The following is a 20249-nucleotide window of genomic DNA, read 5'->3' as shown; positions in this document are numbered from 1 at the left end:
TGCTTGCTCTCTCTGTGTGTGTGTCTGTCTCTTACTCACCCACAATCAGCCCTCAAGCCACGAAGCCACCCATCGTCTCAGACACCCCCACCACCACCCAGAGCACAGACTCCACCCCACCTCTCTGTGCATCTGTTTGTCCGTGCACCACACATTTGCCTCCACTGTCCATCTGACCCACCCATCTTGTACTCCTCTTTATTTCACACTTCTCCATTAAAACTTGAGTTCATGATGACTGACCCATCACTGAGCCACTCTGAATCTGATCTATTTGTTCTAATTTTTAAAAAAAAACGAACAAACTCCCAACAAACTTCGAGTACTTTCCTTTCTGCTTCTAACACAGTGATTCTTAGGACTCGTCTTAACTCACAAGTTAAAATTTAGAAAAGTGAACTACTTCTTTACCAAATCTATCAGCTTTACTCTGGATGATCCAGACTTTACTTTGGATAGTTTTCCCCACAGCATCTTCAGTAGACAGTATCGCTCCAACAAAAGCAAATCAGTCATTTACAGACTATCAAGAGTCTCTGGAACACTAATTTCTGGAAAAGTATTATATATATTTTTTCATGACTTTGTGTAACACAAAGATGATTGATTTATTTCAGTTTTATTCAGGCGGTGGCCAGGGTGTGGCGTTATAAAAGTTCACAGTCCCTGGAGGGTAAATGAGACCCCACTTTTTCAGATTTACATGAACTTCCCCTTTTAAACTACAAATCTGCTAACCAGCTGTCTTTTATTATACAAATCAGATAGCATCAGTCTAACATGCCCAGAGGTGTCATATAATGCATTTATCTTGACAAAAAGCATTAAATGTTGACAACCATTTGAATCTTCCCCAACCAACACTGAGCCACTTCCCAGACTCTTAACAAAAGGAAAATAAAAAACCTCTGATGAGAACCAGTCTGCTGAACTCCAGACCTCTGTCAACTTTTGTCTTTATAATTCAAGCACACCATCACAAAACAATACACACTTCACACTCAACAACCAGGTGTAAACACTCACCACAGAGTCACGCGGAAAAAATTAAAAGTTTGTCTAAATTTCACAACCGTTAAGACAAATCTTGTGGACAACCAATACCGGTAATCATCTATGAAATGGTTCTGTATCACAGATGACTGGTTTTATGATAAAACACACGATCAGGTCTTCATAGCTTGCAAACCTTTGGATGCACGTGCGCACATGTGCATTTGCAGTCGTTCACAGGGTTATTAGTTGCTGTAACAGAAGATTAATAATGGTCACACACACACACGCACAAGCAAACAAATCTACTGTATGCGCTGGAAGACGGGTTCAGCCATGGTGGTGCTTTACTGAGGGGGCTCCGAGGTATTTGCGTAAATATACAAACCTTTACCCAAACACACCCGGCCGCCAGATCTCATCATGTGGTCGAGGAGAGAGGTCAGAGTGGAAATTTACCAAAAGCGTAAACACGGCCAAGACAAAGAACACAGATAAAGTGAATCTTAACTGTTGTTTTTATATTTTTAAGCTAGTAAATGCAGTCTTTCAACACCACATTTAGTCACCCTCGATATGAGGAAAAGTTCCAAAGTAAGAGCCCTTTGCAGAAACCACTGGCTTGTCGTGACTGCTGTGATTGCAATACTTCATCAAAAATGAGACAATTTCACATTGAGAATGAAAGGTAGATTTAACGTTTAAATAAGCATAAAAATGATTAGTAAAACTTTTAGCAAAAGTTTCACACAGAAATTGGAATAAAGATCAAATGAGGCAGAAAAAGCAAGAAGCTGCAAAGTAATTTAGTCTGTGTACTTTCAGTAAATACAGTGAGAAGACATTTCTGTGGTGCATCCTCAACAGCCACATAAGTGTCTGAAAAAGCTCGTTTTTTCAGCCTGACGCACACACTTATAAATAAAGTGTAACTCTTATTTGTATCACACCCCCCAGATTAAATCTGAACTCATGATAGTGTCATTTTACATTTACATGCATATTCTAAACTTCTATTTAAAGATGACCGCCCGGTTTTCTACAAATCCTGAAACAAACTGCTATGGAGAGAAATTACAATCCTTCTCAAGCTAATTAGGACAAGTAAGTCGCTGCTAATTAAGCTTACAAAAAAGAAAATGTCTTTCTACAAATTTAAGATCCATGATTTAGTTTTCCAAGATCAAGCGGTGAGTAGCTCCTGCTCTCTTTCCTAAACGATCAAGGTTATTTTCGACACATTACACAAACCACCGACTGAGTTTATTAATCAGAGAAACAACCCTTTAAGGGTAAAACTTTGTGTCAACTATTACTGCTTTAAGAAACTCAAATAATGAATGAAATCTATAGTTTTGACTTTTAACTGCATGATTCATACTTTAGTCCATATCTCGCATAGTTAAACTGTTATGGCAGTAAATTGTACTTTACAAGAGTTTACATACAAAGTCAGAGAAGTAACTGTCATTTTTAGTGAGTATTTGAAACACATGACTGTATAGCTGATATAGACAAACAAGGCTATCTAAAGGACACCAGAGAGGGGAAGGGAAAAAAAACCCGGACCACGATAATCTCTCTCCTACACACACGGGAACATCACATAATCAGGCCACAAGAGACAGTCTAAATGTCTCATGCAAGGCCACAGACACAATAAGAAACGGGGGACAGTAAATCACGCGCACGCACATGTACACAAAAAAGCATCCCTGCAGACATCCCTGTCCTCATCTTCTTCCTTTGTGACTAAGGAACCCTCAAACCTGTAATTTAAGAAAAAAGTCGAGTGATGGAATGCAATAAATCTCGTGACAGCAAAAGGAGCAGTAATGGAAAGAGGAGAAGAAAGAAAAGCATCGGGTGCAAGTCGGCTTCCTCCTTTGCTGCGTTCGTGAACGCGTGTGCGTGTGAGGGCGGGGTGTCGGTGTTAACTGATACAGGATCGAGTTGGGTGGTCCGGGGCCTACACATACACCATTTTTGTGTACAAATAAACTCAACCCCCACGCCATTGTGGTCTCCCTCCCACTGCCTTTTCTCTCCCTTCTCTGGTCTTCACAGCTGCACAGTGTGCATGTGTAAACACCCGTGAACATTCGAACGTGCATGAGTGCGCGCTCCTCCCTCTGGAACAGGCTAAATTGAGTAATTGACTGCTGCTATTAAGAGACAGTAGTGATCTGATAATAACTAATGTGGTGACATGATTGCTAAGATTGACTCGGTACTGCCACAGAAAAAGTCTGTAAAATGAAAGAAAAAGAGGATTTCTTAAAAACAGTAAAAGAAATAAAATAAAATAAAATAAAAACACGGATCCACAGGTTCAAGCTGACGTGAGTTTATTTGGACACTGTGTACAAAAAAGCCAATTGAGGTCAAAGTCTAGGCTTCTGATTGGCCTATCCGCTGGGGGAATTAGGGCCGTGTTTTGCTGCACTTTGATTGGTTAATGAGGTGAAAACTAGATCTCCATGAGCTGGTCTGTTCCAACGATGATCTCGTTAGTCCGTTCAGCTGCAGAAAAGAGATATGACAAAGAGATTATATCAGTTGCAGCTCTTGTGATCTTCACAGTTGAAAAAATAAACAGGGGAAAAAACAAATTCAAAAATGTGCAATCCACAAATGTCAGCTTCAGTGATCTCTTCCTGAATATTGCCACCATGCAATATGGACTTGCACTTTATTGCCAACTGGTGCACTAAACACATTTAAAAAAAATATATATTTCAAATGCCGAATGACTATAGATCGTTGTTGTTGGGCTTTAACAATACCCATAATGTGCTCATCGTTTGAAAACGACTGCCTGTAATGTGAACACCTTCCCTTCCGCATCACAGACACAGCAGTGCTGACATCACTGGCTACAGGCGCCAAACAAATATTAGATTTTTTGTCGTAAGAATGCAAAGATTTCTAATAATAAAATTTGTCATTTGGCAGCTAGATTTATACCTTGGACTACTCGTGCACTTCTTCGTGAGTTTTTTTTAATCATTTGTTTATAAACATTATACCATGAAGATCCCGGAGCACAGTTTTAGTGCTAATGTTACTGCTGGAGGAGGTTTGAAATCTAGAGTTATTCAGTCAGCAGAGAGTTGGTGATTTCTACAATCTACGCTCCTCGGGTTGCTGTTGTTCAACTTTGCGATAATAACACTTACAGCTGATCGTGGAATATCTAGATGGGAATTCATTTTATGAATTGACTTTTTGCAGCAGTGGTGTCTTATTGAAGTACCATGTTCGAATCCAGTGAGCTTTTCAGAACAACCCACTCTTTCACAAACGCTTTCAAGGCAGACTGCATGGCTAGGTGCTTGATCTTATATACCTGTAACAACTTTACTGAAAACACCAAACCTAAAAGATTAAGAGGTGTGGCCTAACACTTTTGTCCCTTTAGTGTAACCTTCATTAACTGAAGGAGAAAAAAAATCAACTAACAAAATATTTAGTGCAATAGAAAGTCTGTTTTTTTATTTCTGCATAATATTTCTAGTAGCTAACAAACTGAATACACATCCAATAAGGAGTTAATTGGTTCTTTTCCTTTCTTAAATCATTCTCTACTCAAAGCTAGTTTAACATGAGGAAAGTCAGCCCCGACTCCCCCGTGCATGGCTCTTTCCCTCCATCCCCGAGCGTCGGTACTGATCCAAAGCAAACGGTGGCAGAGAGTTATGTTCCATCCACACAGACAGGTTTTAGTGTGAAGGAATCTGTTGCTCAGAATGAGCTTATCCTCAGCTGTGAAGAGGGGAGAACAAATGGAGCATGGGACAGCAGGAGCGGGAACAAGAGGGAGTGACTGGGAAGAAAGGGAGGAAAGGTTACTCACACTGGGCCAGATAATTTGTCACTAACTAATAGAGTTTGTAGATGTATTAGGACCATATGTAACATTACATGTTACATATTCCTACTGCTGGGCCTGTGACACACATAAAAGGAGCCAACACGTGGGGGTAAAAAAACCTGTGTTTTGGAATAATTATTACTGTGACTATTTCCTTTTCCATCCTTCTTATAGCAAAGCATTCTTATCAAAAGCTGCTGTTTGCATTCGGTCATAGATAATCTTTGCCTTTTTTTGTCTATGTTTTTGAAGCCCACTTATTCTATGCCTACATCATAAAATGTGCTACACATATAATCAGAAAGAAAGAGAGCTTTCTTAAAGAAAACACTGAATTGTTTTGTAACTCACAGAATAAAAGCACACATTCAAAAGCATCTAAGACCAGTGCGTGATCTCGCATCGTTGGCATGTGTAAATAAAAGGCAGTGTATGTGTGACACCTGCAATAGCGAATGCATATCTGAGTGTCAGAACATCTACAGGAGAGGTATGTATCTTTAAAATATCAACACCTGATGGACGTAGACGTGTGTATTGTGTGCGTGCATGCGTGCACGTGTGTGTGCGTGGCTAACTGTCAGGGTGGTCCTTAGCTGCTAACAGCTTCAGCAGCAGAGTGGGTGTGTAATGTCTTTAGCAGCCCACTGTCAGCCAGCTAATTTGGTGGTGAGAGGTAATCTTGTGCTCTCCTGCAGTAACAATGTAATGCAGGAGGGAAAGAAGGCTTATCTTTACTGCAAAGCATTACACAGAATAATCTGATCTGACCCGTTCTTCATACACAGCCAGGCTGTGTGCGAGCCACTGTTAAACTGAATCTCCAGAATTGTTGTGTTAAATCTTTTGAAGTAGGTTACGGCAGATTAATCGAACATATATTAAAAACCTGTGTGACACTCTTCTTTTTCAGTCTGTTTTTATTTCCTAGCCTGCTAATTGATTTTGAAATCCAGCACATGCATGCCAAAATATGAAGGTAAGTTTATGTGCCAAATTAGAGGAATAACAAACATTTCAGTGAACCCAGGACCTTTATGGCATGTCGCAACTTCAGTCACCGAATCAAATCTCTCTGCTGCATCTGCTACGTTTTTTTCTTAAACTGTAAAATCTTCTAAGGAAGACGACTGGCTTTGGGTTGTCTGATGAATCTGACTTCAGTTTGCTGTATACACTGGACGTGTTAAAATAAAAGGAGACAATTTATGGTGAAAGGCTGTATCTTTGCTGTTGTTTTGGCCTTATAGCACATGCAAACACAGGTCCAAGTTTCCAGTGTTTAGTATAATAATGCCAGGAACTGTCTAACAGCAAAAAGGGGGGGAAAAAAACAAAACAGCTGAAGCAAGATCAGACTTCCTGCAGCAATCGCTCACTGGATGCTCCAAAAGGCTTCAGCTGTTTCCAACAGTTTTAGACAAGTTTAGCTCAAATTCACACTGTTGTTTCTTGGAACACCCTGTTGTTCACTCAATTAGGCTGCTCAGTCTGGTAGCTGAGCTCGCCCTCTCTTTCTCTATATGTGTATGTGTGTGTGTGAATGCGAGTGTGTGTGGATGTGGCTGGAGGCTGTTGAATTCCGGGTGGTCCTGTTCTGGCCCTGCTCTCTAACCTCTCCATCAATGTGACACACACATACATACACACACGCACAGCTAGCTTTTGGGACAAGAGGATTAAGGAAATAAAAAAAAAAAAATCTCTGACAAATCAGACTTGAGAATGAAGAAACTTTCCTAGTTGGCTCAAACACTTGGCACTTATAAACAGATACCACACACATACATTAACACCTTATCCGAGTCAGCCAGGGAGAAGTACAAATAAGCGCATCAACAAAACCTGGACGTTACAGCCTGTCAGAGCTATTTTTTGTGCTGGAAAATGTTAAGAGTGCAAGATGTCTCTGCTTTTTTTGTCCATACTAGGATTTTACTGCCCATTGCTCAGGATATTTGTTTTACTGAGGCCATCATTTATCCCATAGTGTCCATTTAGTTTGGGGATTGAAAACATGCTCCTGTTTAACTGTGTCATTTAAAAGAATTAAAAGTCCAAATGTACAAACCGAAATGCGAGTACTGACAGAGGAAACAGGAGTTGACTATAGTGTGGGCACCAGAGCAGCTATTAAACTCACCTTGTGGTGAAACTGCTTTGCCAACTGGTCAAATAATAAATAAATAAAGCCATATAAGTGCTTATAAAGCCAGAAATTATAATGTTCACAAACCCTTTACAACCAGACAAACTACCTGCCGAGGTAGACTGTTTCATATAGCTAAAATCGAACGGCAAGATGTTGGCATGCTGAGAAGAGTGAACAGGATAAAATGAAATCAGGTGATAAACACCGATAGGCCATTTCTTCATATGTGTGTATTTATCTCGGTGCCTCTTACCTTCTGGTTCGATGTGTTGTCCATTTCCCACCAAACAGTATTTGAGGTCTGCTCCTCTGCCAATAACAGCATTACTGCAGATCACGCTGCCTTGGATATTACACCTGAAAATAACACACACACACAAACTGCATGAATTTGATTTTATATCAATAAATCTGCATGTGTGCTGGCCACTATGTTCCCACAGTGATGGCTGGTGGCTCTATGCATGGAGAGCTAACAGGTATACATTATACCTGCCGTGCGGTACCTGGTGAATGGCATCTTACGACGATGCCATGTCGGTTTTTACTGCAGTTTTAATGGTATATCAGTACAGATGTTCATAGAATCACAGATGTTGCAACAATTTGAAAATATAAGACTTTGTAAAAAAAATTCTTTGCCTCTGGTTTTGACTTCTTCTCTCCAATATCAGTGCTGATGGGAAGGTGTTTTTAGAGTGATCACACCTATTTGTTCAGAAGAAAACTGCAGCAGCTACCTACACTGTGGCGATGAGCATAAACGGACGTGGCTGCGAGATGACGTTATCGGCAGCACACGAAGCGACCAATGCGGCACGTATACTGGGACCTTAACGCTCCTTTAAACAGAGGAAAGAAAACTGACATTACATGAAGAGATGCCACAAACTTGTGGCTCTCTTTGCATCACCACTTTACCAGAGATTTCATGAAAAATACCCTTGTTCATCCAGCTAAAAATCTCATCGGGATTTAATCGCTGTTTCAAGAGTGATTTGGCCGAGAGGGAAAACCATTACAAGAGTAACAAAAGCAGTCACATTGTCCAAGAGAACTATTTCCTCAGTCTTCTAAAATTGACATAAATATTATTCCACACTATCCTCAAAATATTAAAAAAAATGCAAAAATTTCCCTTCCTAAACATACAGTTCAAGAAAATCCTCTTAAAAGACTCATAAATCTTGTATTACCTGAATAAGGGATGAATCAGTAGATCATTAGTCCTAAAACATTATTTTTCAGCTCAGTTGTTTGCTCTCTGGGCCCTTGTGTAAATACGCACAGGCAGGTACACACAGCAAAGAACATTCATGCAGCACTGGGAGCTTCACAGGAAAGGCGCAGCTTTCCAGCTGGGCGCTAAGCTTCTTTACTTGCACCGTCATGGACTGAGGGCCACACCGGAGGTTACACAGACATTCGGACTGTTTTCCCCACCTCACACCTGCTCCGAAAACTCAAAACTATCCAAACTATCCAATCAAACAAACTTAATGACACAACATTAGCATCTCTATTAAGTTAAGGAAGGCGCCCACGCTGTGTGCGCATATATGTGTGTGTGTGTGTGTACGCTGTAGGCCCCGTTCTGGAGTCCCACCTGAGCTGGCAGTGCCAACCGACTGTGCATGCTCACATTCAGCCAAACCATCACCATAAAATTCTTGGAGAGAGACACAGACAGTCCTGTGTGTCCTGTGTCGACTAACCATGAAGGGCGTGTATCTGCGAATGTGTGTGTGGGGTAAGAAACGCGCGTGTGTTTCAGAAGCTCGGGAAGCCCAGTGGAGAACACATGTAGGTCTTGCCCAGGCAGTGACGCACACACACTTGGCCCTGTGCACCTCACACACAGACAGGTTTGTATTGGCTCATTCTATTCAGGTGGTTAGGCTTGGAGGGAGACAGAGAAAAGAGTGTGTGCGTGTGTGTGTGTGTTTAAGTTACTACCTAGAAGGTGGTGGTGGTGGTGGTAGTTGGTGATGGGAGATTACAAGATTCAGAGTTTTGTAACATTAGAGAGAGAGGGCGAGAGAGAGACCACCAAAGAAGCTTCGAAGCTGAAACACCACTAATTACTAACACCAGGGCTCCTCCTTGCCATGACCCCCCCCCACCATCCTCCCTCTCTATTACACTCATACACAAACACACACACACACACACACGCATGTCAACCCCCCACCTCCTGTGCCAACCCTCCCCTATAAAGTTGACCCCAACTATCCCCCTTCCCAAACATGCAGCGCTTTGTCAACAAGCTCTGGTCAGCACCAAACAAAGAAACCAGAAACGCGAGGGGTTTCTGCGACATGGCTGGGGTCTGCTAATCCCCTCATACTGGCTCTTTCTTTCCTTCTTTCTCCTTCCTTCTTATGTCCTCAAAGAAAGAAAAGAAAGAATTGCAATTTCTTTCTTGCGTGCTAGCCTGCTTTCCCCTCGCTTCTTTCTTCCCTTCTCCTGTCTCTCTTTCTTTCACGCCTTTGTGCGTGCACCTACATGGCCATGCTAACTGGCTGGGGTCCCTGAAAGGCTTAAGAAGAGATTGCAAGAGACAGAAAGAGAGGGAGATGGCGTTGAGGCCTTGATGTAAAGAAAAGAGAGAGAGGAAGAAGAATTAAGATAAAAGAAACAGGAGCCTGTGAATGAGAGCATTAAAATCCAGAGCCAAGATGAGTCCCTTTAAACCAATATTCCTGCCCTAAGACACCAAACAGATCAATCTACATGCTAATTCTACAGTAGACACTGTTGCTCTCTGTGCAAAGCAGTCAGTTCTTTCCACCTTAACTCTTGACTACAGCTGAAACTGGACTGGATAGAAATCCTGCTGCATCCTTACTCAGACTGGACTCAAATCACAACTACAACATCTGACATGCTCTCCATTGAGCTTCTGTGTTTCTTTAACCAAGTTGGAGTTCCTAAATCTCAAGTTGACATGATGCAATTTGCAGCACATTGGCTGTATGGTGGGTTTTTGTTTTGCTGTTAAAAATGATACGAAGTGGAAGAATAACATCATAAAAAATTAAAAAAAAAACTACACAATTTGCAACACTCTACATGTAAGCACAGACGTGCATGTGTGAAGTAACTACAATGTTTACCTCCTGGTGAGCCTGATTAGACCCCTGTGCTGAAACCATTCTTTAAATAAAAGATGGCAAACTGGAGGGACAACTGATCCTTAAAGGCTAAACCAAACACGTGATTTTATTAAATAGCAGCGGGCTATTAGGGAAAGCATCATCTGAACTCCTGTGGTATTCCAAAAATTCTAGGACCAGTGGGAAACTGGGTATAGCCAAGTAATTTAGGCGCTTAAATGAAATGTATGGATGTTGTGTGTTTCACTTCACCAGCTCTGTGTTTGTTTGGAACGGGTCTCTGGCTGGTTGCACACCACATAGCTACATTGTTAACTCAGCGATCCCACAGAACGCAGAAAACAAAAAACCTGTTACACGTCCTATCACCGGACACACACACACACACACACACACACACACACACACACACACACACACACACACACACACACACACACACACACACACACACACACACACACACTTCAATAAAAATGTATGCAGCGAATGAAGAGGGAGCCACATCTATGCTTTTATAAATTCTAAAAAAGCCAAACAGGTTGATGACAAGTTTAGTGGTTTTTCAGAATAGCTGAGAGGCATAAATGTTCCTTCACTTCAAGTCAAGTAAATAATATAAACAGCTGAACAGGAGGATAAAAGTGTTTTTTCATGCTTCTGTTTAGAAACGTGTGCTTGCTAACTGCTGCTTGTCACCCACCACATGCAAGTAGCAACTTCACACTTAAAAAAACAAGCCAGATAATTAAAACTTTAATCTATAAACATGCCTTCAAGGTGAAATTCCCTTTTTTTTTTAGGTTAAATTAATGCGTTCAAGAAACCATTTCAAAGTACACAACCTCAGCAAGTGTGTGCATGTCTGTGTACAACTGTGTGTGTTCTCACCCCTCCTCGATGGTAACGCCATGCATGATGATGGAGTTGGTGACTTTGACCTTCTCTTTTACAGTGGTGAAGTTTCCAATAGTAGACCTTTTTATGGAAGTCTTGTCTGCAATGTGGCACACAGCTCCGATGATACTATCTGATCCCATCTGAAAGCCCACCACAAACAGCAACGGAGATACATGCATACACAATTTTAGTCCACGTATTGTAAAGTGCCTTTAGACGACAATAAAAGGCTCTGATGAAGTGAAGACAATCTGAAAAAGTTCAAAACAAGAGGGAAATGCTAGATAACTGAAATACAAGCATGGCTTGTAGTCTATATTCACCTGACATCTCTCAGAAATGTCAGCGGATGGATGGACTGATGGTTCTTCAAACAGCTTTGGGGCCTAGCAGAGAGAAAACGGGGGGAGTGAAAGAGTGATTAAGAAAGTAGTAATGAGTTTGAAAACAGACTGTAAACAAAAGATGGATGGAGTGTCCGCGTGTTTACAACGTTTCTTTTAAAAAGCCAAACATGTTGACCACAAGGTTTGTAGTTTTTAGAATAGCTGAGAGGCATAAATGTTCCTTCACAAGTAAAGTCAACTTAAAAGTGCATTCCTAAAAATGGCCATCAGGGGGCAGTTCCCACGGTCCAACTGCAAAAAGTCTTTGATAAAAGGACCAGCTCTTACTAAATGTATGACCTGAGTAAATTTATCATCAAATTGGTGACCGAAAATACTAAATCTGAAGTTTCAAGATGACATTTTACTGACAGCGGTGTGATGTCATCCAAGAAAGGAAATTAGAGAAAGTTGACTCATTTGGATGTAGCGTTTTCAGTGGGAGATGCATTTCATCACTCATTCAAGTGACTTCTTCAGTCTGGTTTCTCACGTTTCTCCCACTGATGTTGCTACGTCCAGACAAACAGAATCAACTTTCTGGGAACAGCATGTACACATAAGCATTTAACCACGATTAGGCTATTGTAGTCATGCCATACACGTAAAATAAACCCCAAACAAACAAAACAAACAGTCGAATGTTTGACTCACCAGTCGGTTCACCTCTATATAAGCAGCTAGAGTATTAACCCGGCAGCACAGACCCTGGTCCATAATGTGAACATAGCAGCGCAGCTTTCCTCCATGGTAGGCCTCACTCATATCACCACGGTGGTCATTCCAGCAGGAGCGCTCCTGCGCCAGCTGAAGGAGAGGCTCGTCCCGAGATGAGATGAGGAGCTCTGGACACCAAAAGAGGAAGAGATGCAGGAAGAGAAGAGGGTTAGAAGCTGATGCCTTAGGCAGCGATGCCCTAACCTAGAAGTTCTTTATGATGAATGTTTATAAGCAAGATGAAGAAGAATTTTAAAAAGGTTGCAGTCTTTGGGCAAGACTGAGGTTTGGACATCTGCAGAGGAGGGATAGTGGATGTACTGAACAAAGGATATCAATTATTTTGCCTCCAGGAAGGAGGAAAAGATGAAGACCACAGAGAAAATACAAGGATAAATGAAGGAGGACATGCAGAGTGTTGTAACAGAGGAGGATGCTGATGACAGGGTGAGATGGAGGCAGATGATCTGCTGTGGCGCCGCTAAAGGGACCAGCCAAAAGACAAAGAAGAAGAATCATGCTTGGGTTGTTAAATGCTGTTCCTCCTCTGATTCTGAGCGTGAAGATATGTTATGTGAATGCAAACAATAACCGTGGTTTGCAGGCCCATCGTTTTTTTCCTGGGTCTGATCGTCTGTGTCGTCTTTCAGTTTCTGGCTGTTAACAGTTTTGGAGAACTGTTTACGCACCAAATATGGCACCAACTCTCCACGGATCGATGAGATAGACCTAGGATACAAAAGAAACACATTAATTTAGTCATTTAGCAACTGGATCAGGTAAGAAACACTAGTTCATGCTACGCAATCATAACATCTTACAATATCTCGGTAAAAATGAAAAGATATAAACTATACTGGAATAAAATGGTTGTATTTTATGAATATCACCAGAGTAGTTGTAAGCAGTAATTGTGTAACACTCAATAACAGCATGTAATAAATAATTGAATGATGTATAAAGGAGTCATTGTCCCTATAAAGACGTCGATCAAAATCAGGAAAGGAAGCACTGACTAAAGACTGATGATGTTCCAGCAAGAAATACATTAATTAAAAAAAAATAAAAAGAGCTAACAGTGAGCTTTCTTCGAAGTTTCTCTCTGTGTAAATCAGGAGGCAATATCCTCATCTTAATTTCTTTTTCCTCCTCTCTGGACTGCGCTGTGTTCAGTGTTCCTCTCTACCACACCACACACCCCTCCACTTGCCCTCTCTTACTTTCTTTTAAAGGGAGATTAGAATTTCCATCTGAATGACAGGAGAAAAACAACAGTTACTCTGTCCATTTCTCTCCTTGAGCAAGAGACAGAGAAAGAACATTGAGGAGAAAGGAAGAGAGGCAAAGAGGAGCCGTGAAAAGAGTCCAAGAAAAGAGCTGAAGAAAGAAATGAGTCATCTAACAAGAGAGATGATATATGGTGGCGGTAGAGGGTGCGTTGGTGATGCAATGATGTAAGATTTACATCTGCATCTCTATGGCAAATTGCTACTTTCAAGTGCTTTAACCAAAAATATTCACAGGATTAGTAAAGGGGATTTGTGTTTGTTGGCTTGGCTTTGGATTTATTGAGTGGAATAAAAGTAGCCTGGTGTGGATGCACTCCATTTATAGTTGTTGAACTTTAACAATGGGTAATAAATGATTTCCACAATTCGGCTTTCAGCGTGGTACCCACTTCTTCATGAAATAATGTGCAAGTTACAAAATACACGTGTGGAAGTCTCATCGCCACCCAGTTTTGGGAAGTTGCCAACAAATAATATTATATTTGCTTCCCAAAATTAAACGGATACAATCAAGCACTATTTAAAGTAAATGCTTCGCCAATAGAACACAAAGCAAAAGCAAATCAAGCGCTCCCTATATCAGAGCCTGACAATGCGACTGCATGTGACAATCACAGCTGTTCCCTGCACTGGACAACTAGAGGTTTCCTGGATGTACTCAGGATGACTAACAGTGTGTTAAAAGACAGACGCACAACAAAAATCAAATGTATGGCACAGCAGACGGTAAAGAGTTTCTGCTCAAAGTGGACTATCATCTGCTGTTTGGAGATACTTTGGATTTAGTGATATTAACCAAGAAGAAATCAGATGCAAACAGTGCTGTAGAGGTGTGTCTGCCCCTCAAAGCAATATAAGCCACTTATTCACATGCCTGAAAATGCACCACCACAAACTGCAGGATAATTAAGGCATGAAGGCCAAGAAAAACAATGCTTTGTTGCTGACGCAAATCGTCCACAAAACTCAGGCTGTGCAGTGCGTCTACATATTCCTTCACAAAGATGTGCTGAAATCACAACTGCAATCACACTTCCATTGACCAAAGATAGCAGTCCCCTCTCATGTAATTTTGTGCTTTTCATATTTTTATGTTTTTTGTTCCTTCTAAAAGATGCACTCAATTTGGGTAAATGAAGAAAAGTAGTTTTATTTTTACATAAAGATGGAACATGTTGCATCACATGGAAGTGAAAGCAGTGTTAAATTTAGAAAATTACTGACCCTAAAATGAACGAATAATCATGACAAATAATCAATATTGCTGAAAATAATATTGTTTCAAAATTGTCAAAACAATTTTCATCAATTTGCTTAATATAAAAGGAAAATGTAAGAATGCAAATGCTAATTTTAGGACTTCAAAGTGCTAGTTCCCACTACCTGTGTGAAAATAGGCATTTGTATAAGGTTTTGTCAAAGAAATTCACAGCAAGCATTTACCCAGCATTCAAGAAGTGACAACGTTTGAAGCGGCCCGCTTCCTGTTGTCTGTTTCAGGTTAACAAGAGCAAGTGCTGACAAACCCTGATTCTCAAAATAGTGAAAACAGCTTTAGCCTTTCATTTTTCAGATGCAGCACAGAGACAGACTCCTATACAGACTCCTCCGGCTATAGCGAGCTCCCCCGTCACACCGCTTCACTTCAGAGGCTAAAGGCCTAACAGCCTGTCTCAGTGGCACATAGTAAAACAAATTAACACCTCACTAGAATACCATGCTAACAGAACCTTTCAAAGCCTTACACACCATGTAACCATGTTAAACACACACAGATTAAGCAGCAAGGTAGAGTTCATGTCAGCTTGAGTGTGGGGCGTATGCATATATTTTGTGTCTATATGTGTCTAAGTCTGTTGGGTAATACCTCTCATGGAGCAGACATAAACAGGAAAATTTCAAAATTCAACAAAAAAAAATACAGTCAAAAATAAGTGAAAAAGGTCTGGGGAAATTTTTATGTCCACTGTGGACTTACTTTGCAGAAAGATCTAAACATAGACATACTTATATTCATTATTCACTTCAAAAGCATCATAAAGAATATGGTGATGGAGACATGTTTTTCTTGAGAGTTCACTAGTGTTTCTTGGTGTGGTTATTTGTATTTTGTTCTTGCAGATTTTTGGAAATATTTTGTGAGTTTGTATAGTCTCTCTTGTAAAACAGTCTGATCTCAGTAGGACTTCCTGTTAAAATAAAGATTCAACCCCCCCAAACTTACTTGTTTTCTGTGAGGAAGTCCACGACAGCCTTTTTCAGACAGTAGAGGTGAGCGTCCACTAAGCCCGTTTTGATGAGCATCCTGGGATGTCTGTGGGTAAAAGGAAAAACAGAGATGGAAATCAAAGCTCACAAAGTGTCCTCAGTTCGTGAAAACAAAGCATTAAAATCCACCGTTTGCACACAATGGAAAAGTGTGATGCACAGAAACGAATAGATTAAAATACACACTGCACACCTGCGCTGCTTTTACCATCTTAATTGGGTGCTACCTCTGGGGGAGTGTGCTTTGATTCTCTTCGTCACCTGCTGGTTTTATCTTTAATGCTTACTTCACGTTTGCTCAAGCCACTTTTAATCTGTGTTCCTTTGCACGCAGGACTATAACACTTGATGAAAAAAACGGCAAAACCAGCTATAATGCGTGATTGTCCTCTGCCGTCTACCATAGATGTCGCCCCGAGGGCAGCCGTCATGCATTCACTCATTCACACAATTTTTTTCACATAGGGAGAAGCGGAGTCAAAAGTCTGAACGTGACATTTACGAAGCGACAACCTAAAGAAAACAATGCAGTCCCAGACGTTTCAATAAACAAATCTATCAACACCCCTACGTCCTCTCCGACTACTTACCCTTTCTTCCTCTGCCCTTTCAACCACGACATAATAAAAACTGTGGGGTGCATTCCTCCTTAAAAGGGCCATACCACTTTTAGCCCATTTATTACCAATCACATAGACCTTTCATTACTGCTTACCATCTTTCACAGCATGCCGCAGTGATTTAGATTTTTAAGGTTGTACAAACAGGTTGAAGTCTGTCTCATTATCACACAATAACTCCGACCAAATTAAAAACAGACACATCCACTGTTTGCAGAGTTGTTCAGTTTTGATTTATTATTCCACACTAAAAGCAACAGGAATGATAATTACAACTCTCCCTGGAAAGTGAGTGTGACAGCAGGAAGCCACGCCAACATTACTTTGATGTGATAAAGTTTTATTCAAAGATGTGTAAAAATTTAGAAGTCATACAAAATTAAGGAAACCAAAACAAATCAACTGCAGTTGTGCAGAAACTCTATGCAGCTTTGTGAAAAACTAAGTACACCCCATTATTTAAAAACTTGTAGAACCACCTTTAACAGCAATAACTCGAAGTGATTGTTTCCTGTTTGAATTTATCGGTTTTTCACATCATTGTGAAGGAATTTTGTCTCAATCTTCTTCACAGCGTTGATTCAGTTCATTGACGTTTGTGTGCATTCGTTTATGCACAATTCAGGCACAGGTACCACCACAGCAGTTTCCCTGGGTCATCGAAACACCTCCATTCTTTTCTTGTTTGCGCATTCTGTTGTAGATTTACTGCTGTGTTTGGGATCATTGCCCTGTTGCATTACCCAATTCTGGCCAAGCGTTAGCATTAGTTGACTCTGGAACACTGGTATTCGGAGGAGTCCATGGCTCGCTCTATGACTCCAAGGTGCCCAGTTCCTGTGGCTGCAGAAGAAGCCCAAATCATCAGCCCTCCAAAACTGTATGAACTGTTTGTTCTGACATGCTGTATTTGTTTTTCACCAAAAGTAGTACTGTGCATTACAGCCCGATATCTCCACTTTGGTCTGATCCACCCCAAGGACATTGCTGCAGAAGTCTTCAGGTTTTGTTCAGATGCAACTTTGAAAACCCAAGCTGTTCTGCCATGTTCTTTTTAGAGATAAGACGCTTTCCAAACAACCGACACTTGTTCCATCTTTTTCTCCATTTAACTTGCTAACTGAGACTTGCAGAGTCTGAACTATAGCTCTTAGGATTTTGCAGATTTTTTGAGCATCACAATTTTGAGCCACAATCTCCCCACTCCTGGGAAGATTGTGGCATTCTGTTAACACACACCTGAATATTTCACACCAGCTACTTGCCAAAACTACTTCTTTTATAGAGGCGCACACTTGCTGCTGATGAGTTAATCAAGTGCATTTGATTACCAGCACCTGGTTGCTTCTTTCTCTCTGAATTCCTTTGGAGGCAATAAGGGTGTACTTGGTTTTTCATGGGACTGCGTAGAGTCCTGTGAACACTGTATTTTTCACATGACTGATTGTAAGTCTGTGAATTTCCACTTAAATGTATTTCACCTTCTCTTTATGTCAATTCTCCTATTTTTGGAATTAGCATGTAACACTGATTAAACAACCTCTATGTACTAGGGGTGCAACAATACTTGTATCGATATTGAACCGTTCGATATAGTGCTTTCGGTTCGGTACGCATATGTATTGAACAATACAAAATTTTTAATTTATTTTATCAACTTTCCTTCTGACGATGCTGTCTGTGTTGAGTGCTCAGTGGATCTGCGCTCAACAGTGCAGCCTAGGCGGAGTAGTCGAACGCAGATTCACTGAGCGCAGGGCAAGCTAGCGAGACAGAAGTTAAGCTCTCCTTGCAACATGGCAAATTAAACCTCCCCCACCCTAATTCAGATCTGGCGTTTGGAACTATTTTGGTTTTCATGTGACGTATGACCCTGAAGGTTTACGTGTCATGGACTAAAGTAAAACAGTATGTTGGATGTGCCACGCAATGCTCAATTACATTGGTGGGAACTAGTGCGTTAGCGCAGTTAGCTTGTTAACGTGTTCGCCGTCCAGCCCCACGCACGGGGCGATCCGCGGTAGCTCGTTAACGGAGATTTGCCGTGTTGTGGCGTTAACGTCATTTCAATGAGATTTACGCTGACAACACTAGTGGGAACACAACGAATATGACTGCACATTTACTCCAACATCATCCTAGTGCAAAGACAAGTGGAAGCAGACAAAAACAACAAGCAGGCATGCTACAAGCTTTACCTGAGTCATTTAGACAGCTGTTAGCACATGATTCTCCTTATGGAGACCTGATATGTTTAATATGCTGCTGAGAATATAGCCCAGAAGAAGCGTATAGTATAGCTTTTATTTTGGAAAGAGACATTTCTCTGTAATAAACTCTCTTTTCCAAAGAGAGTTTATTACAGATAGATTTACTTTTTTATTACTTTGTTGTTTCAGCAACATTAAATTTAAAAACTGTACGTTTGAGTTAAAATATATATTTACAATTTTAATAAATGACAAATTAAAAAGGCATGAACATTTTTTGTATCGAAAAAATATCGAACCGTGACACCAAAGTATCGAACCGAACCGTGAATTTTGTGTATCGTTGCACCCCTACTATGTATATATATATGACCAAGATTTAGTGAATGTTTAAAAAAAAAAAAGAGAGAAAAAGAAAAAAGTGTTATTTTGATCATTTTAACTGATTTGAACTGAAACTGGGTTTTTTTCTCCTCATACACACAACTAATAATTTAAACTGCAATTTTTTAAAAACAGCAATAAAAGAAATGAGGAGAAAAATATCTGTGGTGACCCCACAGGAGCCATCAAAAAGATCTTCTCGACAAGCTTTCCCCTCCCACCTCAAACACCAGGCTTACAGTATAACTGGAGTGACTCGGGAGGATTACTTAGTCTCACACACACACACACACACACACACACACCAGATGGTAAAAGCTCTAAATCAAACTCGGTGCGTGTCTGTCTGTGTTGAGGTATTTTATTAAAAAGCATAAAAACACATGTTCACTCTCACACACAGTCATGCTCTACGGGTGTCCCAGGTGTAAGTCTCTGTGTGGCTATCGCATACATAAAGTAAAACTCATCAGAACACCCAGCATGTGACATCACTGTTTAGCACCTGCAGACGGGCAAGAGACAGAGCCTTGGATAATTGGGTTATGAATGACGATGTGTGTGTGTGTGTTTGTAGGTTAAGAACAGGTGCCCTGAATCATAATAAAAATATGTTAGTAGCCATAAAAAGCAGCACAGTAGGTACAAGTATCACCATATCAAGACTGTTGCAGTATAAAACAAAAACATATTAACTTTTTTTAAGGGGGCCTCGTTAAAATAATTTTGAGGTCCATATGTTTTTATTCTGGGAATCTATTATAGCAGCTTTGCATGATCACCAATTCAAAACAAGTCCTTATTTTCCCTCATACTGAGCCTCGGTTTAACTACTTAGCTCGTCTTCCTCAAAGTCAACTTTCTTTGATTGCCTGTAACTGACAAACTGAACATTTGAACAACACCTTTGGGGGGTCTGCATATGCCGTGTTAAGAAAATCCATTCCTCTTGACATACCGCAGACCCAAGAGCAGAAAAAACTGTTGGAAACAGAGTTTTTAAGAGGAGTCTGAAGCATGAGCACACTAACTACTTCTACACATGCTGACTTTGAAATGTTCGTGTTTAATGAGTACGCACCATTGTAACAGTACATATATTACCCGAACATTAGTAATCAAGTTGCCTTTCCTAACAACAGCATCATGTGATTTCTGGTTGCTGCGAGTGCTGTAGAGCTCATTGTCGAAGGGAGCAGGAATTTAGTGCCTCTGCAGGCAGGGATGACTCAACTGTTGGATTAATGACTGACTACTAAAGTACCACTAAAGTCCTCAGTGGGAGAGAGGAGTCACATCTCTCGCTCTCAAACACACACAGCATAATGTCTTATTTAGTT

General features: G+C 40.7%; 1 protein-coding gene across 1 annotated transcript in view; it reads right to left on the bottom strand.

Moving 5' to 3' along the window:
* Positions 1-3324: 3324 nt before the first annotated feature.
* Positions 3325-20249, bottom strand: part of eif2b3 (eukaryotic translation initiation factor 2B, subunit 3 gamma) — a 35365-nt gene continuing 18440 nt past the window's right edge. The window contains exons 6-12 of the mRNA XM_026148974.2: positions 15652-15741; positions 12731-12867; positions 12076-12266; positions 11359-11421; positions 11027-11175; positions 7273-7376; positions 3325-3516 (exon numbers count right to left, since the gene is read on the bottom strand). Of these exons, the coding sequence (XP_026004759.1) occupies positions 3464-3516; positions 7273-7376; positions 11027-11175; positions 11359-11421; positions 12076-12266; positions 12731-12867; positions 15652-15741 (787 nt within the window). The 3' untranslated portion in view covers positions 3325-3463. The remainder of the gene's footprint in view (positions 3517-7272; positions 7377-11026; positions 11176-11358; positions 11422-12075; positions 12267-12730; positions 12868-15651; positions 15742-20249) is intronic.

This window comes from Astatotilapia calliptera, chromosome 18 (genome assembly GCF_964374335.1).
Source record: "Astatotilapia calliptera chromosome 18, fAstCal68.1, whole genome shotgun sequence".
In the NCBI taxonomy this organism is placed as follows: Eukaryota; Metazoa; Chordata; class Actinopteri; order Cichliformes; family Cichlidae; genus Astatotilapia; species Astatotilapia calliptera.
The sequence above is the reverse complement of the archived record's forward strand: the minus strand, read 5'-3'. Positions and strand labels throughout refer to the sequence as shown.